Source organism: Urocitellus parryii, chromosome 3 (assembly GCF_045843805.1).
Source record: "Urocitellus parryii isolate mUroPar1 chromosome 3, mUroPar1.hap1, whole genome shotgun sequence".
Lineage (NCBI taxonomy): Eukaryota > Metazoa > Chordata > Mammalia > Rodentia > Sciuridae > Urocitellus > Urocitellus parryii.
Window position 1 is genome coordinate 22,930,798 of NC_135533.1, and position 25,494 is coordinate 22,956,291.

The window sequence follows — 25,494 nt, forward strand, 5'->3', positions numbered from 1 at the left end:
AGATTCTCAAATGCCAGTGGAGCTGAATCTGAATAATGAGAGACTAATACTCTTTGAGTCACCCAATCTGAAAGTCTCACTTAGAAGAAACCCACATTCATAGTATTACATACAGCTCATTTGTTTCTTTCATTCTTTCTCTTTCCCTCTACCCCCCACCCCACCCCCCTTTTTCACAGTACCAGTGACTTAACCTAGAGACACTCTTCTACCAAACTACACTCCCAGCCCCTTTTAACTTTCTTTAAAATTTTTTCAGACAGGGACTAAGTTGCCTACAGTGATCTCAAACTTGCTATCCTCCTGCCTTAGTCTCCCAAATCTCTGGGAACACAGGCTTGTACAACCATGTCCTACTCATTGCTTCAATTTGAGACATTCCAGGTATCCCGTTTTGGGGTGGAATGGAGGACTTGACTCCTTTATATCCCCATCTCTCCTCCTCATCCTATGTTTAGTTTCCTTATTGGTTAATTTTCTACTTTATAGTAAATATTTCACTTTCATCAGCTACCAAGAGCAGCAGTAGGTCAAAAACCATGTAATGTGTACACAGCTACTCATTTAAGCCCCACAAGAATGTCAAGAGATAGGATATTATTATTATGAGTTCCATTTTAGGAGGAAACTAAAGTCATTTCATTGGCTCTCCAAGAAGGGGAAGAGATAAATATGTGTGGCCAGTGTGTCATCTTGACACTGAGTTCTGACAGGGCAAGGGCTGGTGATATTCACTCTTGGCTCTAGAGTTCCATGCTGGAAAATTATGACAGGATTCCCAAATGTCTTAAGCCAGCTAAATCCAAATCAACTGAGTTTGTTAAAACAACACATCTACTATACTGAATCTCTGTGATTTGGGCCCAGGAATCTGTATTTTTAACAACCATGCACCACATTTTGGAAACAGTGGGTCACAGGTGGGCCTGTTTTGTTAGGTACTGGGGATTTAACCCAGGCTTCCTGTACCGGAGCTATATCTTGTTCTATTTCCTACTCTGTCCACAGCACTCATACTCAGAGCCTGCACCTCACAAGTGGGGATCCAGACTGTAGCACTCATGAAGGAACTGCCTGGCCTGTGCTGCAGGCCACCAAGCACCACAGTGGAACCAACTGTCTTAGTATCAAATCAAGGTGCAGAAGAAACTCTAGTCCAGGCCTAGCGCTGTATAGATGGATGCTCCAGGCCTTTGGCCAAGCATCCTAATGGCAAAATGTTGAATCTGAACGGGATGTGGGGGATTATCTAGCAAACCTCCTCTTTGACCAATGAGTTAATCAAGGCCCAAAGTAAAATGAGTTGCATTCAAAACAGGACTATTATGAACTGGGCCAAGAGCAGAGCCCTGGTGTCCCAATCCCTGGGTCATCTCTTTCTAGAATTGCCCTAATAGGTAACCACATGTGGTTATTTACATTTAAAAAAATTTAAATTACCAAATTCAAAATTTAGTTCCTCAGCCACAATAGTTACACGTGGCTAGTGGCCACCACCCCAGTGGATGGTGCAGATACTGAACATTTCCATCACTGCAGAAAGCACTACTGGTTCACAACCTAGGCCTTTCATCTGAAAGCACTACAGAAACTGGGTGGTTTTGCCAGTGTCCTCTCCCTTCAAGCAACAACTGAGGAAGATTACCTGCAAGAGAATGTGTTGTACTGTTCAATCATGATAGCTGAGTAACAGCAGGCTGACAAACTAGAATCATAAATGTAACTGGAAGAAAAAGACACCCCACTGAAACCTCTTCCCCTAGGCCAAGATGGGGCTAGATGTCTAAGAACCCAGTCAGAAGCAAATAAGAGTCCATTTCAAAGCTCTGACTGATTGAAATCTAAAGGTACAGGGGGGCTTACTTCTTAATTCTGGCAGATCTGAGGGGAGTACACTTTTGAAGAGGTGGTGGGGGAGAAGACAACTTGTGATACATGTCAAGTATTAACTGTAAGGTGGGTGAATAGGAAGAAATTGTTTCTTTTTCCTTGTAGATTTACATTGTAGTATTTAAGCTTACTTATCCTTGGAAGGTATGTTTGATCCATAATTAGCCAATAGAAACACTGAAAATTAAGAGGTATATTTGCAATTCTGGAAGGGAGACCTTAAAAGTGACCAGACTTGGAATGTCCTTGCCTACTCTGGACTTAGTGGATTTGGGGTGACACACTGCTGGCAGAAAGGTTAGAGGGTGAAGTTTTGGAGAAGCAGCATCTGGAAGACTAAGGCCAGAGGTAGGAACTATGGTTTCATCCCCTGAAAAGCCCCCTGCACGGGGCTCTCCTCCTGTGGTGGCTTTTCCCTTGGACTATAAAGTCCTATGACTCTCTATGTAGAGATTTCCATTTTCCTTTCAAATTCTCTGAATCTCCCCCAACCCTTCGAAAAACTCTCGATGTACCCATACAAACTTGCCCAGCAGTTGTTTGGGGAATACAGGATGGGGCAGCTGCTTCTTTGCTGAGGTCCTTGTGGAGGGAGTAGCTTCTACTGAGCGAACTACTACATGTCCAGGAGTTCCAGATGGTGAGCAGACAGAAGGACCCCCAGGAGGCAGATGACTCTCAGGTATTACAGAAAAAAGCTAACCCACAGGGAGATGGTAAGGGGATTGATGGAGATGGTGGGATTGATGCTTATGTCAAACAGGTGAGTCCATATACATACAAATGACTGTCAGACAATCAAGGTGGACTTGAACCAAATAGATTTGGATAAGATTTATTGATCAGATTGTTTTAGAAAACCAACAGCAAAACACTGACAAGGTACATAAATACAGATTGGACATTTCAGGGTAAATTCACTACATTTCCCACTTGATTGTAGGAAACCAGGGAAGGTGGAAAAGCTGTCCTGGTCATAAGGCATGCACACCAGACTGCAAAAGGACTTTCACACTATTTAACAAGACTGTGGCAAAAGCTTTAAAGTAAGGCAAGCATTGTGTGTGGCCTAAGCATACCCTGCAGAGGAGCTCAGCCTAGGCTCACCCCTCAGAGACAGTTTCAGAGACAGGCTTCCCTTTCTTGCCTGGATTCTTCCAGTCAGTGACTTGTCACTGGCAAGTATCTTTACTGGGAGATGCCTGGGCTCTCCCTGCATAGACTCTGTACCAGGAAGTGGCTTTAGAGAGTCAGTGTCTCCTGACGCTTCCTTTGTATTCTATACGTGTAACTAGTAAAATAGCAATTACTACTACCTGGTGAACTTGCTATTTCTCTGAAAACTGTCTCTGACTCACCCTGTACATTGACTAAGCAGGGCCTTTAAAAAACATCTCAAAAGTAAAAATTGAAAACATAAAAATTACACCAAAAGATGGTACCACTTTTGAAGCACAACTCAGAACTTCTGTTTATAACACCAGACAAGGGAAGAGGTCACTTTCCACCAAATTTCACGACGATAGAAGGGAAATTTCATTGCTAGATATAATCTGGTGGCGACATATGGAGGTTCCAGAACTCTACTGAGCCTACCTCAGGCCCTGCCAAAGCTCCTAGAGTCCTAAGATATTTGAGGAACCAAAGCAATTTAAACCAACGGTGACCAGTTTTTGGAACTTATGGTCATAAGACCATAAACCCTCATCTACCCTGGAGCTCAATGCCAGAAAAATGGGACGAAAAAAACAAAAAGAAGCAAAAATGGCTTTTTGTGCTACATCAGAATGCTGGCAGATAAACAATTCGGTAACCTGTGCTACTTTCTAAACATCTGTAAGACCACATAAAAATAAACTGGTATTATAGGATATAAAGACCAACATAGTCAGAAAGGACAGTCCAACCTTTCCTATATGCCAGGCAATCGGGAGATATAACTGGAGAAGGTATCTCCAAAGGAAAACAAAAAACAACAACAAAAAAAGCAAGGACTCATCAAGAGTCAAAGCAATGTGTTCAAATGATGGAATTTCCTGTCATACACAGCTTTTTTCTTCCCACAGGTGCTGAGTTCTTTGGTAATTTAAGAGTGACAGCCTAGAACTCAGGGCAGGAGATGATGCTGAAGAGTGACAGCTAAATTCGGGATTGCACCTGTGGCTCCTCCGCTCAGTGTTCAGCAGTGCCAAGTGGACCAAGTGTAGCTAACCAGGCTGCTCTTGTGTACGCTGCTTGCCAGCCCCTCTGGGGGTCTTCCTTTCCCTTTTCTAACTACTCATTCCACTGAAAAGGAGGTGCGTGTGGCACAGGGACGGGAGGGAGAAGAAATACAAAGGAATCAATTGTTTGATAGAAAAGTTGAAACATTGATTATTATCTATGGATTTCAATTATCTGTGCTTTACTCTTGCTACTGTGGGTAACCAAAGGTCACTGTCAATGTACCTTTTGCTTAGAAATGTTAATATGTTTATTATTATACTTTTTAAATCTAGTTATGTAATGGACAGGAATGGTATAGAGCAAATTTTTACATCGTGTCATTAAGACCCTGAAAAAAGAAGAATCTGCCAATGGAAAGGATTTTATTTGGCTCCTGAAGAACAGTTAACATTTTATTCTAACCTTTATCAGTCTGAGGTTTCTCCAGGGTGTGGAAAATACTTTATTAAATGAAAAAAAAGCATCTTTTTCATCATTTAATAAGATATTACATTCCCAGATAAATAGTGTACATGTGAAAAAACTGATAGTGCCAAATATTAGGTTTTGATTCCCCATGTAGGAAACACCTTACACTAGTGACTTCCTTGTTCCTGGGCAAAACACACAAACATGAGATAGTATAACGAGGTGACTGGGGAAAAAAATTCTCAACTCTAACAAACCCAGGGAACAATAAGTCTCTATGACCTGGAGTAAGAAAATATGGACTTGAAAATCCAGCTTTACCAAGATTTAGCTTAAGCCAGCTGATCACATCAAAAATTCTAGGCATAATTTTACTCTAAAGCAATGAGCTGGCTTCGCCAAGACAGATACAAAAAAGTAGTGTAGCTGCTTTATAGTCACATCCTCTATATAATCTGTATATATCCATATGTGTTTCTATATATTGCACTTCAATTTCCAGACTGTAGGAAGATGACTGGGAATACCTCAAAGAGGCAGAGGAGCATCAGGCACAAGCTTTCCCACATCAAGTAATGGTGTCGGGAATTCCAAGTGCTGGTTATAGGTATACTAAAATGCCTGGTGACTGTTACATAAAAGTCCAGTCATCTTCATTTAAATCACCATACACACAGTCTCATTTGGCATTCAGAACTTGTGCATGTGAATAGCACTCAGAGCTGGTCATACTACATAATTTTCACAAGTGTTATATTCAAAGAAGACACCGTAGACCAAGGATGTGCACTTTCATGAAAATGTCACATGCAAGGTCTTCAATGTCAGGCCTCCAAGATCTATCTCAAAGAAAACTGCCCTCGGAAGGCTTAAAAAGGATGCTGGCAAGTGTGGACTGTCTCAGATCCCCTCTCTCTCCAGCTTTCTGGTGCAGCAGAGCCAGAGACCTGCTAATGTTCCAAGGACCAGGGAAGTCTAAGCATAGAAGCTAAGCATTCAATCTTTGGTCCCTGCAAAAATCAATGGAAAAAAATCCTTTTGCCACCCTAGACAGCATGACTTGGTTGGTTTCGGATGTAATCCCAACAAATGCCCAGAGGCAGGCTGACGTCATGCACCAAAGCTCTGGAGAGAGCTCCTCTGAGGAACAAGCCTAGCAGTGGGTGGTAAGAGGTTAAATGCCTCACTGATTGGGAATGGCAAGAGGTGGGGGCAGGGGACCCCTAGAGGAGCTGTCCTTTTCCTGCCTCTCCCTCACATTCCTCACTCCCCAGGAAGGACCCAGATTCACAGATAAGTGCTTATTACAAGACTCTGCAGAATACAGGTTCCTCTGACACAACCCAACAAGAATGGGATATAATAAGGCCTAGAAGTTAAGAGTCCAAGTCTATAGGCCGCAGTTGTCTCTTCCCCAGAACTGAACACTAGATGGTATCTTTTTAGCCATAATAAGTCAAAGGTGATTTTTAAATCCACACATAAGCTAAAGAGATCCCTTCTGGGGTAATGGGGGAAAAAAAAAGAATCACTTTAAAAGCTAAGTGAAAAAGAGGCACTTAAAGAAAAATGTGTCCCACATCTCCCACATGAATCTCCCTCTGTGAGGGGATGGCGGGAGGGTCAGCACTGTGCCTTCTTGCATGCCTTCAGCACCTTTGAGAACACCTGTGCACATCCAAATGCTCATGGCAAGCGACTGCTCAACCTCTCTAGCAGCCTGCTGGCAAAACAAGTGAAAACCCATATCATTTTTCTTTTTAAAACTAACAAATCAGAACTAAAATTTCACACATGAGAAAGCAAATTCCTTCCTTGCGCTAAGTATCTGATACTTGGGTTTCAGGAAGGATGACCTGTGGCTTTTCCCTCAAGACTACTTATCCAATTATTACACAATTTCAGCACCATGCGCATTAAAGCAGACAGAAAAGGAGACAGCAAGCTTCGGGGAAAATTGAGGACCAACTGCCTAAGGAAATGGCAGGTACATGGTCCACAGATTAGAAAAGAAGCAAGTTTTGAAAAGGAAATGGCCAGTGTGACAGTCAAAGGCCATCATTCTGAACAGAAGCCAAGTTATCAAATCTGAAGGCGCTCTTTGCCTGCTTTCCTGTTCTGTGGCCATTTACACCACACATTTCTTCCCCATGAAGAAGTCAGAGAGAGAAGCACAGGAGAATTTCAAAACTGCCTAGAAAGAAGAACTTGAACAACATTAAATTTCTCAATTTAAAATATTCTTGGTGCCATAATTTCTAAGAGCAACAACAAAGACCACAACTCACATAGAAGTCTCCTGGACAAACCAATCTAACAACTGCTGGCACCGTAAGGAAGAGAAAAGATATCATTAACCAGGAGTTGCTGCGCTGCTTAACTTTCCTCCAAAGTCAAAGGTTAAGCTTAGGTATACATGCAGCAAGATGTCAATCACTGCTGCCATGCAATCCAACTACTCAGACACACCTTGAAAATACCAAGTTAAACATCCTGTTTTTTAAGAATAACCTGCAAGATTCTCAAGGTTAGTTTTCTCAATCTATCCCCCAAACTACTTGTAGCTGTTACTACGTTTTTATTTTTGTTTTTGTTGATGATGTTTTAATCTGTAGAGCATTGGTTGACATGGTCATTATGTCCAGAATTCTTTTTAAAAAATTTCTTTATCTTATCTTGATCAATGACATTATTAAAGTACTTTTAAACTTTCCCTCAACTCCATCAAGAAAGAGAAAGTATGTGGGTATGTATTGAGGCAGGAGGAAGAGAAGCAAAGAAGAAAGCACATGGAAAAGTGAGATGTCCATAAACTTAAAAACCAATTTACAGAAAGGCATCTGATGTATTTTCTGAATAAGGCCTTGATCAGGGTAACCAATTCTCTTTGTAGCACATCCTACACTGCCCATAAATAAAGGAGTCTCTTTAAATTAACATTTCCAGCATCAATGAACAGTCCAGATATCCTCATTTCAAGCGCTCGATGAGTCCCTGTGTTAGTCCAAGGTGCAGAAGCTGTATTTGGGAGAGGTTTGCTAGGTTGGGGAAGGCCGCGAGCAGCTTCTCCCATGCCAGTTCCAGCAAGCTAGGTACCACCAGCCAGATCTTAAACAAAGACCCAGTCCGCTTGTTTTCGTGGATGTTCACCACTCCTCCATGAATGTACATGCAACCAGCCTATGAACAAATGGCAATCAAAAGAGGACAAATTCAAATGGAAGAGAAATAGATACCAGTGCTGAAGACTCAGCAAGAAAAAAATTAACAAAACAAATAAACCATTGCAAATTAAATCCAATGAGTTGAAACAGAATTTCTCAGGCTGTGCATGTAGCTAGCTCAATGGTAGAGCACTTGCCTAGCATGTAAAAGGCCCTGGGCTGGATCCCAGGTCTAAGAAAAAATTTAAAAAAAAAAAGAAGTTTTCACTGATCCCAACATATACAGAAATCAACAGAGTTTAAAAAAAATGAATGGGTTACTAAGAAAAAAACTATAGGTGTGTGTATGTGTGTGTGTGTGTGTGTGTGTGTGTGTGTGTGTTTTACAACAAAAAACTTCACTATTAACTAACATTAAATTTTTAAAAACTTTTTTTTTTTTAGATGTTGATGGACCTTTATTTTATTCATTTATTTACACACAGTGTTGAGAATTGAACCCAGTGCCTCACACATGCTAGGCAAGCGCTCTACCACTAAGCCACAACCCCAGCCATTAAATTTTCACTATTCTAAGTACCCCAAATGCTAAATGTTGGGAATACAAAATTGAAAATAAAGGTCTCTGCAGTGATATCTTCAATAATATGGTACAGGAGAATAAAGTTATTTTACCCTCTCAGGAAACACCTTTGATATCATTGCCAGGACCTAAATGCCATATGTAGTGTTTCTTTTACATTTATGTTGTTTGTTTAAACTTGGGTATGTTGGTATTTTCCTCCCCTTTTCTCAGAGGAAGGGCTAGCTTCAAAAGGAACTTTTAAAAACAATTCTTAATTCAAGGTTTGCCAATATCAGCATTTTTTTTCTAAAAGATTTTCTTATCATCTACAATTACATAAAGAAGATACAAAAATAAGAACTTACTGGTGTAACAGCTGCACAGTGGAAATAAACTGGCTCTGGCATGGTAGCAGGAAGCTTCACCCATTGAAATGTCTGCAGATTCAACTTCCAGATATCTCCCAGGATCACTTCTCCATTATAGCCCCCACAAATGAATACATCTATCAAAAAAAGAGAAGGCCAAGATCACACAAAGGAAAAGGGCCAAAGCTACAGAGTGATTTACAATAGATCACAAGGCTGGCTGACAGTTAAGGGGATTGCCCCATAAGAGAGAGGACTTCAGCTGTGTGGTCCGACACGCTACTGGCTTGTCCTTCAACAGAATTGGGATACTGTGTTGGAAGAGTCTTTGGGGGGCAGGGGCTAAAGCTTTTTAGGAAGTTTCATATCAAGCCTTTCAAATTCAAATACCTCTAGGTTCCAGGCAAGGGGTTGAGGGGAAATAAATGTCAGGAAGTCTCAGTACAATATATAGGCGTACTCATGTTCTAAAGAGAGCTGGTTATGATTAGTAACTATCAGATCTTCCATTTTTTCAAGAGAAGATGAAAATCTGGATTTTTTTTTCTAATGAAGTATTTTGATTATAAGTATTGGCCACTAATTCAAAAGAAATTTAATGCACGTAGGAGCCAAACAAAACACATCTATAGATCACTGGTTGCAAGTTCTTCTTTTAAATAATGTTCTGGAAAGTACGTACATTTATTTGCCCACAGAGACTAATGTCCTCCATATGGATTCCCCCTTTCTCATACTGGGGATTGAACCTAGGAGCAGTTTACCTCTGAGCCACATCTCCAGTCCTTTTTATTTTTTGAAACGGGGTCTTGTAAAGTTGTTGAGGGTCTCTCTAAGTTGCTGAGCCTGGCCTGGAACTTGCAATCTTCCCCCCCTCAGCCTCTGTAATCACTGGGGTTACAGATGTACACTGCTGCGCTCAGTTTCCCTATAGACATTTAACCTGAGAAGCACTCAGTGCAATGTGCAGCTTGGGTACACAAAAGAAGTTCTTCTAGGCTTTCTTTAGTTGAAAGAAGATATTCTGAAGCTCTATTTGATCTGTACAGCTCTTTGTCAGAAACACAATTTTCCCCAAAGGAAAGGTGGAATTTTAATTTTGTTTTTGTAAAACCAGTTAGTTCTAACTAGTTAGTCAACTTGTAATAAAGACTATGTGAATAGTCTAACTAAATGCCCAGAATTAAGGCCGAATTCCATTTGTATGGTGCTTGGCTACAAAGAATCAAACGGATAAATATCTTAATTCAGGTCTAAATCAAGTTTAAGCCAATAATTAATTAAACTATAAAATACATCACAATTTTTTTGGTTAGGATTCAAGGAAAAGTTTTTAAGAACAGCTCCATTCTCAGAGAGGCAAAGCTAAACAATGACAGTATCTATATATCCTATCCCCAAAGCAGAGCATTAAAAAAAGCCCCTCTCTGGGGCTGGGGATGTGGCTCAAGCGGTAGCGCGCTCGCCTGGCATGCGTGCGGCCCGGGTTCGATCCTCAGCACCACATACCAACAAAGATGTTGTGTCCGCCGAGAACTAAAAAATAAATATTAAAAAATTCTCTCTCTCTCTCTCTCTCTCTCTCTCTCTCCCCCTTAAAAAAAAAAAAAAAAAAAAAAAAGCCCCTCTGTACTAGAAATGGTAGAATAATTCTGGTTAAATATGAATGAACTACGTTGTTGAAAAGATACAGTCTATCCAGCTCATTTATACACACCTTCCTGGAGTGGGGGAAGCACTTGAGGAAGTATATCAAAGAATAAAATAAACTGTAAATGAAAAGACAGGAAGTATCCCAAAAAGAGTCATTATCACACTCAGATAAAGGAGCTGCTACTGCTTTCTGAAGCCATACAATGCCTTTGTTATAATATGGCCAAAGAATGAACTAGTTCTATTTGACATTAGTCAGAGAACAGGATAAACTTTATGAAATAATACTCTGAAGGAGTTACTATCATTTTAATATAATATCTACCAAGGTTTCCACTATATAAGCAATCACCCTTATTTGTGTTATAAACATAACCACAGATATCTATTGAGGTCAGATGCTGAAAGATTAGGTATACAATAAAAGCTTATTTATTGCCAATTTTTGAGTTCTCTGTTAACTGCAGGAATCCAGACACTAGTTTAGTTTACATCATAACAACTGCTAAGAGAGGCACAACTCTATAGTTTTCCCTTTAAGTTTAAACTATCAGAAATGGATTCTTCCCAAAGTTATGAACCTCTTTTGAGAAATTATCATTAGGAAATAAGTCATTCTCGGCAGATACAATTACAGAAATGGATCAAAATATTATTTAGAATCCTTACCATTTTTTATTTGAACACAACTGTGACATCTTCGGGCTGCAGGAAAACCTGCCAAACACACATAAAAACAGAAATTATTCCCAGAAAGATAAGGAATGATGTTGATATGACACAGTGAAAGATATATTTGTAAATAACTCAAAACAATCCCTTTTTTGTATTAAGCAAACATTGACTAGTCCTTCCAATCCTTCCTTATTTCAAAAGCCATCAAAACTTCTCTCTTTATAGCAGCACAATGCTAAGATGCCACGGGAACAAAGTGGGGTGCAGGGACAGGGGTTACTAGTGGCTTTCCCCAACCCTTTTACTCATAAAAAGTTAGGGAGATCTTGATTTCTCTTCCCACCCACATTTCCCCACTTCTGCCACAGAATTCAATAATCCCTGGTAAAATTCTTTGCTCAGTTGCTAAAAATAATTGTGTTAAGGAAGAAGTGATTTCTAATATCAGTTCAACAGATATTTTACTTGCCATGTAACTCAAGAAAATTACCTCCCTCTCCCCCCCAAAAAAACACAAGTAAAAGTATAAAATAAATTCGTTAAATGAATTAATACTTTTAATTTACCTATTTTTTCATGAGGTTTTGTCGCAATTTCCTCCCATGCATTGGTTTCAAGGTTGTATGCATGTATCTTGGGCGGGGAAAAAAAGAACATATATACAGATAAATAACTTGCAATTTTAATTAGCCTGAAAAAAATTTTTTTTAAATAGACATATTTTTTAGAGTAGTTTTTTAAAAAAACTGAGCACAAGGAACAGAGATTTCCCATATAGAATAACTTATTTTTTTTCTTTTTTTTTTGTGGTGCTGAGGATTGAACCCAGGACCTTGTACATGCTAGGCAAACACTCTACTGATAGGTAGACACAATATGTTTATTTAATCTCCAGCCCCAGAATACTGAATTTTTAACAACAGCCTACGCAAATATTCTGGGTTGAAAAAAATTCTTCTTTTCCTTTGCTTTTCTCTGGTATTTCCTTTTTTTTTTTTTTCCTCCTCACCCTACCCCACCCCATAATACTGAAGATTAAACCTGGGCTACTTTACCACTGAACTACATTCCCACCACCTTTTATTTTGCGTTTTTTTTTTTTTTCAATATTTATTTTTTAGTTTTAGGTGGACACAATATCTTTATTTAATTTTTTTATGTGGTGCTGAGGATGGAACCCAGTGCCTCATGCATGCTAGGCAAGCACTCTACCACTGAGCTACAGCCCCAGCCCTTATTTTTTATTTTAAGATAAAGTCTTGATAAACTGCCCAGGCTAGCCTTGAACTTGGGATCCTCCTGACTCAGTTTTTCTAGCAGCTAGGATTACTAGCATGTACCACCACACCCAGCTTCTGATCTTTCCATATTAAATAAAATAGGACAGTTGAAAATTAAGCACATATATGATAATAATTTTTTAAATTCACAGGGGAAAAAAGTGGAATAAAAAGTAGAAGTGCACACGACACTTGATTTTCTTCTGTGTGCTATCTGCTCTGTAACTTCCACATTTTCTACAGTGAATATGTATCATTTTAAAGCAAGCTTTGGTAAGGAAATATGGGAAGATAGCTTTGACAAAATTTGAAAAGTTCAATAATGTTTCAAAGCACACCAAGAACTCTGTTGCCTAATTGAGATTTCCCTTGGGATATGTAACCATGACATTTCAGAAATGCCACAAGGATGGGTGAATAAAAGCTCTTCAGAACTCAGCTTTCTAAAATTAGTCATGTGTATTCCTAAAAATGTCTATTCTTTTTAGCATCGACGATGAGAGGGATGTGACATTGTGAGAATCCTGATTCTGATTCTAATTCATTGCCCCATTCAAGCTACTATACTTCCCTTCTAGTCATTTTCCTCATCCAGCATGAAGGGATAATTTTCATAATATACTCTCAGTGTGTGATAAATGCAACTGTCAACTGAAGAGTATCGGGAGCAGAATTCAGCCTTATATTATAAAAAGCATCTACCACAAAGCAGGTGTTGATGAGGAGGATGCTTGAAAATTAAAATACCTAAAGCAATAGAATTATTTCGCTTAGTAAGACACATGCCTCTGTCTACTCTTCTCCCTATCCTTTTTTTTTTCCTTTCTTTTTTTTTTTTTAAATGTACCTTGTTTAAGGAATAAGCTGTCCAGGAAGTACCACCTCCCAAGATGTAAATCCTCTGCCCATCATGAGCAATTTCATGTCTGTACCTGAAAATATACCCCCCAAAATATTTATAATTAAGTCAAAAATGATCTAACTAAGGTTTAGCTATAATATTTTTATTTCATCATTATTTATAATAAAAATTACTGGGAATAACCTAAGTGTTTAACCACAGTGAAAACTGGTTAAATGAATTACAGAATACACAGAAATGGGTTAATATACAATCAATAAGAATGTAGGCACCAAGGAGATTAATATATTGACAACCTCTTTTCATGATATTTACTGAAAAAAAAGCAGTTACACCAAAGTAGATAGGCCATAATCTCATTAAAAATGTATAGATATGCAATACACATAGAAAATGACTATAAAATATAACCTAAAATGTTAATCCTAGTAATCTCTAAATTTAATTTTTAATTTTTTTTCATTTTTGCTTATTTGTATTTTTTAACATCTTTTTGTGATAACTTTGCATAAGGGGGAAATGGTTACAGTTTTATTTTTGCAGTGCTGGGGACTGAACTCAGGGCCTCATATATGCTAGGCAAGCACTCACCCCTGAGCTCAGTCTTTTTATGGAGTTTTAAAAAGTGATCTACCTACATTTAATTAGAGACCCTAGATGTGAGTTTTCAAATTAGAACCCTTATTTTGCAGAAAACTATGCTATATAGAACTGTGATATGAAATACCTACCAGGATTTTTATCCAGGCAGTCTAGTCTAGCTAAAAGCTGAAATAATTTATAATATGTCCATAAAATGATTCAAAGAAGGCAACCAGGTCAAACTACTTTGAAATCTACTTCCTTCTTTCCCTAAAAAATCTAGTGCGGATAAAATAAATTTCATTGAAATCATTCCAGTATCAGGCTGTCTCCCAAGTCTTCTCATGGGAGTTTTGCGATAATCAGACCACTAATATACCATACAAAAGATAAATATTATAGGTGCTTCCTTAGCATCCATAGCCATTTTGTTTAAAGGCAAAAAAAAAAAAAAAAGACACTGGATAGACTAAACACTGAATTAAAAAATTATTTGCTGTCTTTCTTTTAAACTTGAGGGGAAATAATTTCAAGTTTTTTAAGGAATTCTAAGAGGCAACTACTATTAGGAAAGGAAAGTGAAAGGTCTAGGACTACTAGTAGAAAGCCACTAGAGAGAACTATGTGACACTGGAATGTTTAACAGAGCATTTAAAACAAATAAACTTTTTCACCCATCCACCTATCCAATCAACATTCATTGATCACCAATATGAACTTTTGCTACCATTGGTTTCTTCTTCAAAGTATTACAGAAAGATTAAAAAGTGTAAGAGGAAATAACATGAAAACATTTTACAGTTCAGGGGGAAATGTCATATTCTCACTAGAATACCTTTCTTTACTGCTGACCTGAGATCTCACAGCCAATTAGCTATAGTAATCAGGGTCATTGGATTTTCTTCACATTACCAATATTCTAAAAGAGATCAATCTTAGTATGCTTTAATATTAGAAGCTTACCTCTCTTCCGGCAGGTCACAGGACAGGTTGTTTGGTTTCAGTTGTGTCCACTCTCTGGTATTGAGATCTAACTTGTGCAGGTCTGTGCTGTAAATATAGCCAGTTGTCCCCCCAAAGACATAAAGGGAGCCATTGATGATAGCCATTGCCTGGGTAACAAGGAAAAGCAGACAAGAATGACTTAACACTTTTTAAAAATATATATATCTTTTTAGTTATAGATGGACACAATATCTTTTTTTTTTTATTTTTATGTGGTGCTGAGGATGGAACCCAGTGCCTCATGCATGTGAGGCAAGTGCTCTACTACTGAGCCACAACCCCAGCCCAAGAATGACTTAACACTTGATTACAAAATGTAAACTTGTTAAATGGCCCAAATCAGGTTTTATGAAATTCTCTTGAACTTTGTTTGTTTGTTTACTGGGGATTAAACCCAGGGGCACTCAACCACTGAGCTACATCTCCAACCCTTTTTTGTTTGTTTGTTTTGTTTTTTATTTAGAGATAGGGTCTCGCTAAGTTGCTCAGCCTTAAGTTGCTGAGGCTCGCTTTGAACTTGCAATCCTCCTGCCTCAGCTTCCGGAGCGCCTGGGATTATAGGTGTGCGCTGCTGCACCCAGATCTCTTGTACTTTTTAACCATTAAAAATACCAGACCCAGGGCTGGGATTGTGGCTCAGGGGTAGAGCACTTGCCTCACAGTTATGAGGCACTGTGTTCCATCCTCAGCACCACATAAAAATAAATAAAGGTATTGTGCTCATCTACAACAAAAATATATTTTAAAAAAATACCAGACCCTAAAGCTGGGTCGGTGGTACATGCCTGTAGTCCCAGTTACTTAGAGAGCTGAGGCAGGACAATTGCTTAAGCCCAAGAAACAGAGGCCAGTCTGGGCAATACAGCAAGACACCTTGTCTCAGAATAATAAAAAATAAATATCAGACTCTCAAAGGAGTAAAGATTTTGAGGAATCTAGGTAATATTTTTAGAACCTGGAGATTCCCTTTAGAATGGTAAAGTTTTGTGAATTCTACCTAGAAAGGTAAGGAGAAATGATTCTTAGAGTCCTAGTCAAGAATGTACCGATCATGACATGAACATTTCCACTGAAAGCTACTTCTCTTTCTAAGCAATCTGAAGAAAAATGTTCTCAAGAAGCAACAGCAGAGATGAAAATAAGCCATGAGAATTCTGTAGATAGGAAGGCTAGAGTTGGCAGTCTCAGGAACACAATAGCGTCCATCAATCTCTTCTTCAATATAAATTCAGCTATCGTTATCACTGTGGTCAGATAGAGAGTATGGTCCAGTATGTGCCCCTTTCAAAGCTAAAGTTCACAAGCTGTTTATCAGTACCAGTGCCAGTTAGTCAATAAAGAAATCAAACCGTGGTATTTTAACTTAGTCCATTATTTTCAAAGAGTCTCTAGTGTAGAGTGGGCAGCTCCCTATCTTTCTGGATATAACTTTGCAAATCTAAGGTTGAAACACTGGAACCTAAACTAACCTGCACAATGTTTAAGCTCATGTAAAAGCCTCTTAGCCAAGTATAGGGATCATCTACTGTACTACTTAGGATTCTATGAAGAGCCTTCTCGCCCATCATTCTAAAAATGACAGGTTGTAGACTGTCCTAGAGCCCAGTCTCTCATTTGGTGTGGAGATGAGGTGAGGTTCTAACATTTAAAGAAACTTCCAAACAGGCCTAGATGATGGCCCTAAACTGGATTAGAAACAAAAAGTGAAGGAAAAAGGAGAGAAATGGCAAAATTAAAGTTTCACATCAGAACTGAAAAATCAAATATTAATCACACTGAATTCATTCTCCATTTTTAAAAAAGACCAGCAGCATGTTGCGTGCCTGTAATCCTACAAACTCGGGAGTCTGGAGCAGAAGGATTGCAAGTTCAAGGCCAGCCTCAATAATTTAGCATGATCCTGTCTCAAAATTGGAAATTAAAAACAAAACAAAAAAGGACTAGGGATGTAGCTCCGTGGTAGAGCACCCCAGGTTCAATCCTCAGTAACCATCCCCCTTAAAAAAGTAGCAATATAAATATCCTGACACGGCTAGAAAAATATGAACATACAACCACAGTAACTGGCCACAGACTGTTACCTGTCCATATATACGACTGGGTTTCTTCCCCCGACAGCTGAGTAAAGCCCATCTCTTGTACTTCACATTACAGACATGGACATCATTGCCGTTGCTCTCACCAAATGGAATGCCTGTACCTCCAAACACTAACAGGTTGTTTCCATGCAGCACAACTGAGAAGGAAGCACAAATTCCATTTATGTACTGGCTACCTGGAATGTGTTCTCACACAAACTCAGAATAGCTGAAAAACTAAAAAATATCTAGTGATCTTGTAAGCTAGCCCAGCCATTGGCTATTTTATCTAATTAGCAACCCAACATCTAACTACTATAAAGTTCTGCAGAAAAAGGTATAATTCATACTGTGTGGACTATATCATATAGTTTCACCATTAGGAGTATGATACACAGTCAGTATGTATCTATGAAATCTATTAAATGCCATGTATACAGCAATGCTGAGTTCTATGAACTATAATATGCCACTGTTGCTCAAGACAGTTCAAGTATGTGATAAAGTAGAGGAAAACCAAAAATATCATAAACCCCCAGGGGACTCAGGATGAAGAGAGTACAGGATCATTGAGTGTGTGTCAGAGAAATGATCTCCACATTTAAATTGTGGTTTCTGACATCTTAATCCCTTATCAAATACTACTATACTAATATACTGCATACTAATATCCTATAGGGAACACTCTCTCTTCTGTTCCTGCCACCCCACCAACACACACGTTCTCCTTTCTCTCTCCCCCTTTTCTCTCTCTCTCTCATGCCTGTTTTCTCCATCTCTCAAAATAGTACCACTGTATTATTTCAGTGACTATTTTAAAAAACCATATTTTAAACTGATACACTATAGTGGTCAACAGCTGGGCTCTAGAGCCAGCAAGAATTGGCTGTGACCTTCAGAAGATATTTAACTTCCCTAACTTAACTTTATTTTCACAGCAATTTTACGAGGCAGGAACTATTATTATCTCTCCCTTTTTTATAGATGATTAAACAGAGGTGGAGAGCAGTTCAAATAACTTGCTGAGGGTTTCCTAAAAAGAACCTTGCCAAGCTGGGATTTAATCCCAGGCAGTTTGGCTCCAGAACCTTCACTCTTAACCATTAACCTTAGGGACTCTAAAAGTCTCAGTTTCTTCATTTGTACAAATGGCAATCACTGTAGTAACTGCATCACAGGGATGCTGTAAGGATTAAACAGATAATGTGTGTTAAGTATTTCAATAGCTACTTACTCTCATCATTATAACCCTATTTATTGATCTCTGAAAACATTTTCCCTTGCATATTATGATGCTTTTTATTAAAACCTCTGAGATATTATTAATCCAATTTTACAGGTAAGGAAATTAAAGCTAAAACATCTGGCAGTAAAATGATATATAAATGGATTCAAACTCAGGACTTAATTCTAAATCACCATGCTATATTATTACCAGAGTAAAATGCATATTAAAAAGGTTTAACATATTACAATGTTATAAATTATTAACAAGGAACATGTAGATAGTGAACCTGGACTCTCAGATATTTCATAAAATAAAAAATTCAAAACTGTTTGCACTCACGTGACATAGATGCCAATTCCCGGGGCATATAGCCATCTGTGCCCATTTGGTGCCATACTCCTGTTGCAAAATGATACCTCCAAAGCTCCCTGAAGAGAGGATAGTCTTCATTATCTGGCCCTCCCGATTCATCATAGTCTGGGTTATAACCTCCAAACACATACAGATTGGTATTATCTGCCACACAACGATGTCCACTGCGTGCTGGTGGAGGTCTGTGGCCTAGGAGAGAAGAAGACCCTTTTCCACAAGTGGCCCACTAGATAGAAAGCACAAACAAAACTGGATAACAACCATTTGAGCTTTAAAAGGGAATCAGGTAAGATTTATAACATGAATGTACTTTTCATTTGTTTAGGTTATTTTATACATTCGCACATACTACTTAAGATTTAAGGAGCTAGTCTCCATTTTTATTTCATATGACTACTTTTAAATTTTAGTAACTGTAAAAAGATATTTCCCAAGGAAGGTTGCATAGCATGATAAACTCAAGAAAATGGCTGACAACTTGGAATTTTCAAGAAAAGAAAAAAATGAGGCTTGGTAATCTAAAAACTAACAGGATAAATTTCTTATTTCCTTAGAGAAAAAAACACAGGAAAACTAAACTGTGAATATTAGAGAACTACATAAATATAACCACAAATGTGAATGAGTCATGTATAAATAAAAATACACACACATAAATCTATGATTTTTCCACAATATATACTTATATACTTTAAAAGAAAACTGGCTTTCAAGGGGTCAAAGAAAAATTTTAAATTTAAAAACAGTTCCAGATATTTAACAAAGAATATCCTTACAAGTATCTCAAATAATATTTTTCATTCTATTAAAAGTAAGTTTAAGAAAAGATATTTCTATAATTTATACTTGAAAGTTCTCTGAGGTTTAAATTATATCAACTAGTTCACTAAAATATACTTTAAGGTTATTTTAGAGTTAAAAAAACCCAAAACTTTATATTATTTCTATTATCCTTACAAATTTTTATACTAATCCACATAAACCCTTAAAGAACTATAGAACAAAGATCCTTAAATATATATGGGATAGAACAAGACACTACTGTAGCTGTCTATTATCCTAAAGATTAACCTACTTTCACATGTTAGTAATACATTCTAGTATAATATTAATTAATATATAGGGTACTGTTAGACATTTGATAAACATCACAGGCCTTACATTATTTTTTAAAAATCAAAATCCCACTTTCTAGGGTATGCTTTTAAATAAGAACTGAAAAGAAATTTTGCACAGATCTAGAGCAACTAAAAATTTGATGGTTCCTTACTGCTCAAAGACCAAGACCTTGGCCCAGGATTTTAAAGCCTATTTTCTCTCTCTTGCCCCTCTTTTTGGGAAACCCAGAGTCCTTCCCTTATTCTTGGCCTGGCCCTTCAGTCCCTAGTAGATAAAATGTCTCCAAATATCCCTTGCAGCCCTTTCTCATTAAGGACCTAGGGCCCTTCTGATTTGGGTCCATACTCCTCATATTCTAAGATAGATGTATACAATTAAAAAGATGATTGTACGATAACCATGTAAATACATGAATATAACAGCAGTAAACTAAAATCAGTTGGTGTATTTACCAATGAGCCACAATTTACCTTAAATGAAGAATTCAGTTTCTCTTTCTAGAGCTCTGAAAACAGAAGAATGTGGTATGGAAGAAAGAGAGCCAAGTACCCTCCTCATATCCAGGTCTGAATCCAGGTTCTTTCTGTCTGCTACCTTGAGCAAGTCACTGACCTTTACTGAGCCTCAGCCTCCTCATCTATATGTGGGGATATTATTACTGTACTTCACAGATTTATTTATGTTAAAATGTATATTGGTTTAAATATGCATCTTTCCAGGAGGCTGTGAACTATTTGAGGAAAGAGGAAAGTATTAGTACTCACCTTCCTATAACCAAGCCTAGGCACAAAGAAAAACACTGATCAAAGTTAGGAGCCAGCTAATTTGCATTTAATTCTACTCTATTCATTTAATCAGCTTGTTTTCCTCTCCAAATAGAGAATAAGCTCAAAGACAAAGATCATGTGTAATAATTATCCTATATCACCCACAACACCTAAAATAGTTGGAGATATATTAACAGGTCCAAAGTTTGGTTGACTTCAATTCTGGTAAAAGTCAACAGTGACAGGGATCATCAAAACAGTGTCCCACTCTCTGTGGACTTTGATATTATTATGCTTAAGAGACAGATGATGGGGCTCAGTGGTAGAGTATGTGCTTGGTTTGTGTGAGGCCATAGGGTCAATCTCCCCCACCAAACCAAAAAGGAAGAGGGAGAAAGAGAAGGTGAGAAGGGGGAAGGGAGAGAAAGATATGATCTAGGGGATAGGTATTGGATTATGAAATGGTCTTCTCAAAACACAATGCAAATCAGGTGTAGTAGCTCATGCCTATAATCCCAGCTACTTGGGAGGCTGGGGCAAGAGAAGGGCAAGTTTGAGGCCAGTCTTGCCAATTTAGTGAGACCCTGTCTCAAAATAAAATTTTATAATGGGCTAGGGATGTAGCTCAGTGATGAAGTGCTTGCCTAACACGTATAAAGCCCCGAGTTCAATCCTCAGTCTTGCAGGGAAAAAAAGACAGCAATGCTTCCAAGAACTAATATCAAGACAATCACAATTACACAGATAGGAACTCAAAGAACTCTGTTATTTGTTCTATTATCTGCAGCCAGTAGATAATTTTTAAAGCTATTTTTGAGCAAATATGAAAAGAAATACAACATATTCTAGATTTTTCTCTAAATGACCATACAGCAAGAAAGGTATTATAAGTTTACTACCAATTATTTCTGTAACAAACATGACTCAGTCACATGGATTACAGTTGAGTCAATGAGATAATGATTTTATGTTTGTTCATTCATCCACTCATTGAGTGAAAATATTATTGGGGGCTGGGGTTGTGGTTCAGAGGTAGAGCACTCATCTAGAATGTGTGAAGCCCTGGGTTCAATCCTTAGCACCACATAAAAATAAATAAAATAAAGGTATGTGTCCAACTACAAATAAAAAATATTTACAAATAAAAAAATTGGACACCAGCTACGTACTATGGTATACCAGCTCCTGGTATACAATGATAAACCAATTACTATCTATGTCCTCTAGAGCTTACAGTCTGGCCCTTCGTTGGTCAATGCCATAGCCAGCCACTGGCCACATATGGCTATTAGACACTTTAAATGTGGCTAGTCCAACTGAGACTATGTTAAACCCATTGGATTTCAAAGATCTCCAAAAAGAAAATGAAATTCTAGTTTTTATGTTGATTGCATGTTGAAATAATATTTCAAATATACATCACTTTTTTTTTTTTACTGTTCATGTGGCTACTTACAAAACTTTTTGACCCACATAATATTTCTATTGGACAGTGCAAGTCTAAACCAATTATTATTGGCCTCTGTTAATAATTTCATGATCTATGCAAATTAAACTACTGAGTAAAGAGCATCTGATCTATGTTTGATAAATGTTAACCTTCCTGCTGGGCGTACACAGGTGACTCACTCCTCTTTTTCTAGTCAGAAACTAGATTTCCTTTTTTTTTTTTGAGAGAGAGAGAGAGAGAGAGAGAGAGAGAGTTTTTTTAATACTTATGTTTTTAGTTTTCGGCGGACACAACATCTTTGTTTGCATGTGGTGCTGAGGATCGAACCCGGGCCGCACACATGCCAGGCGAGCGCACTACCGCTTGAGCCACATCCCCAGCCCTGGAAACTAGATTTCTTTCTCATATTTATAGCCAAGAGCGATTAACATATTAGAGAGCCACTTCATTTTTAATAAATCAGAGATATTTGTCAGGGTGAATACCATGGATATTAAGCATTAATTTTCATTATATGGAATACAGCATATGCTCCTCAACATTGACAAAAATGAAACTGGGTTTTAGAGTCTAAAGTAGCTCTCTGAATGCTCTCCCAAATTCTCCATGTACAAATCCCTTTCTTAAAAACTACCTTGCTGCTAATAAAATCACCCATAGAATTGGGTTACTTGGTTTGGGAATGCCTATTAAAAAATGCAGAAGTAGGGGCTGGGGTTGTGGCTTAGTGGTAGAGCACTCACCTAGCACATGTGTGGACCTGGGTTCAATTCTCAGCACCACACAAAAATAAATAAATAAAATAAAGTCATTGTGTACAACTACACCTAAAAAATTTAAAAAAAAAAAAAGCAGAAGTAAAAAAAAAAATGGGGCTAGAGCCCTGTATTGTGGCACATACCAGTAATCCCAGTGACACAGGAATCTGAGGCAGGAGGATCACAAGTTTAAAGCCAGCCTTACCAACTTAGATCCTGTTTTAAATTAAAAAAAAAAAAACAAAAACAGGAAAAAGGGTGGGAAAGTAGCTCAGTAGTAGAGCACCCCTGAGTTCAATCCTCAGAGGCTAGGGGGTATGTGTGTGCTGGGACATGGTTTAGTGGTTGAGTACTTGGCTGGAATGTGTGAGACCCTGGGTTCCAAACCCAGCACCAACAAAATGAAAAGAAAAATTATCTATACACAGAGATAAACATTTTTTTTTAGTTGGGAGGATTACTGGGGATTGAACCTAGGGATGCTTTACCACTGCGCTACATCCCTAGCCTTTTTTATTTTGAAACAGATTCTCATTAAGTTGCTGAAGCTGGCCTGGAACTATCTATCCTCCTGCCTCAGCCTCCTGAGTTGCTGGGATTACAGGCATGTGACACCACACCAGGGTCAGAGGTAAACTCACTAGCTAGAGGAGACCAGGCAGTTGCAGGGTTGTGTACCTGGGTTATCTGAGTTCATATTCTCTTTCCATTCGCAGGCACTGTTCTTAACCCCAGGGAGAAAGCAGGAACTTATGGTAACCAGGGAAATAGGTTTTAATTTCTAGCCCAGAGGCAGAATGAAACTAGCTGTCTGAGATAATATGACAGATGATTAGGTTGTTCTCAATGTTTTCATTATTACGAAGCTTTCTCTACATATTCATATGCAAATGTATGAGTGTTCCTGGAAGTCGAATTTCTGGGTTAAGGGAATACTCATTTGAAATTATTACAGACACAATATTGTTATAGAGCCACACTGCTCTCAAAAAGATGACCAATTTATACTCCCAGCAATGTGTATGGAAAAATCTATTTATTCACGCCCTCTTTAACCTTTTCATTTGTGCCAATCTGATGAGCACAAATTGATGCCAGGTTAATTTGCATTTCCCTGATTTTACTAGTTCACATGTTTATTGGCCCATTTATATTTTTTCTTTTAGGAATTGCCTTATCATATCTTTTGCCCACTTTTTCTATTAGGTCATCTTCTCACAGATTTTAAGAAATTATTTTTTTTCTTCCAGCTTACTTCTTGTCTTTTAATTTTGTTTATGGTATTTTTTAGCATACAGAGGTTTTGTGTAATTGAATCCCTCAATTTTTTTATAGCTCCCTTGCTTTAATATTTTATTTATATATGCACCATTATAAAATAGTTATTTATTTCCAGTTAATTCATAGTTTTGATTTTATATTCAGAATTTAAATTTACACTCAGAACTTTTTTTTAGTATTACATGAGGTAGGGCCCTATCCAAAAAAATGGATAGACTACCTCAAACCACTTAAGGATAGCCATCTCTACTACACTCACTTGAAATGCCATCCCTATTCCATATAAATTGACGGTTCTAGAGTAGAATTAGGAAACTCCTAATATTCAAGTCTAATCAGCATGGGCACAAAATTCACTGCTCTTAAAGAATGTACATGTATATATAATTTAAATTATATATAAATACACACATATATATAATAAGTATAAAGCCACATCACAATCTTAAATGTAGAAGCTTACAGATAAAGTAGCACATAACACTTATTGCTTAAGTCTGTTACTTAAAAGATATAGCCACCTCCAAATGTGCCATTCACTGTTTGTGCTGAGGCCATTTAAAAAAATTAAAAAAAAAAAACTTTTGTTGCTAAAAGTACTAATTATAAATACAAAATATTGGGATGGGTTGTGGCTCAGTGTAGCACGCTTGCCTAGAATGTGTGAGGCACTGGGTTCAATTCTCAGCACCACCTACAAATAAATAAAATAAAGGTCCATCAACAACTAATTAAAAATAAATAAATAAATACATAAATACATACATACAAAATGGCTTAAAGATATATAATTGGTCACTTATTTCCAAATACAAAATAACCATTATCTCTCCAATAAAAGACACGTCTTCAGTTGTGCCCCTGGAAGCCTGGACAGGAAAGCCAAGAAAGCCTGGTCCAGCGGACTCCTGCCCTCAATCAGTGGGCAGAATTTTTTACTGCTCCCAGAGCCCAGGCAGCTCAAGACCAAAGCAATCCATTCATGCTAGCCCACAATATTACTTATTGGTTATGTAAGCATCTCCTACCACAGGAGCTCCACATCCAGTATGAGATGCATATACAAAGAGCTCTTGGCTTCTTAGGATACGATTATCTTATTGTCTATGACAGCAGCAATAAAAGAAACTTGCTATCACAAACTGTAGTGTTAGCATAAATTAGTTTCAAGTGCTGAGCAAAGCATCCTTGAGATAGCTGTCATGCTCTAGGTGCACCTTTACTAAAATGATGCATATATATATATATATATATATATATACATTGGCTTCTGGGCTCTATTCAGTTTCACTGTCCATTTACCTATTCCTATAGCATTAAACTACCGTTCTAATTATTATAGCTTTGAAGTATCTTTCAATACTGGGGAGGACAAAATTTTCTATTACTTTTTTCAAAAACTTCTTGGCTATTTTTCTCCATTTACTCTTGCAATGAATTTCAGTTTGTTAAATCTATAAAAAGTGCCTTGGACAGACAGTATCTTATCCAGGTGATCAAAGTTAACATCACCAGTAATGGGACAAATCAGTCAACATTACTTCAATAAGATGAGCACAGCATTACTTCAGGAGTAGTCCTGCCCAAAATGCATGAGGAGAATGTAATCATGATAAAACAGACAAGCCCAAACTAAGGAAGAGTCTATAACCAGTATATAGACTATTCTATAATTGTTCAAAAATATCAATGTCAAAAAAGACTAAGTGAGTTCAATACATTGTCCACACCTGTAATCCCAGCTCCTCAATGGGCTGAGGCAG

The 25,494-nt window shown here is 37.8% G+C and overlaps 1 protein-coding gene across 3 annotated transcripts in view; it reads right to left on the bottom strand.

Moving 5' to 3' along the window:
• Positions 1-2,719: 2,719 nt before the first annotated feature.
• Klhdc10 (kelch domain containing 10) overlaps positions 2,720-25,494 on the bottom strand; it is a 60,566-nt gene continuing 37,791 nt past the window's right edge. For all 3 annotated transcript variants that reach the window (XM_026392782.2, XM_026392781.2, XM_026392783.2), the window contains 8 exons: positions 18,324-18,545; positions 16,760-16,914; positions 14,637-14,785; positions 13,077-13,161; positions 11,516-11,582; positions 10,944-10,991; positions 8,619-8,758; positions 2,720-7,704 (listed from right to left, as the gene is read on the bottom strand). In XM_026392782.2, the coding sequence (XP_026248567.1) occupies positions 7,495-7,704; positions 8,619-8,758; positions 10,944-10,991; positions 11,516-11,582; positions 13,077-13,161; positions 14,637-14,785; positions 16,760-16,914; positions 18,324-18,545 (1,076 nt within the window). In that variant the 3' untranslated portion in view covers positions 2,720-7,494. The remainder of the gene's footprint in view (positions 7,705-8,618; positions 8,759-10,943; positions 10,992-11,515; positions 11,583-13,076; positions 13,162-14,636; positions 14,786-16,759; positions 16,915-18,323; positions 18,546-25,494) is intronic.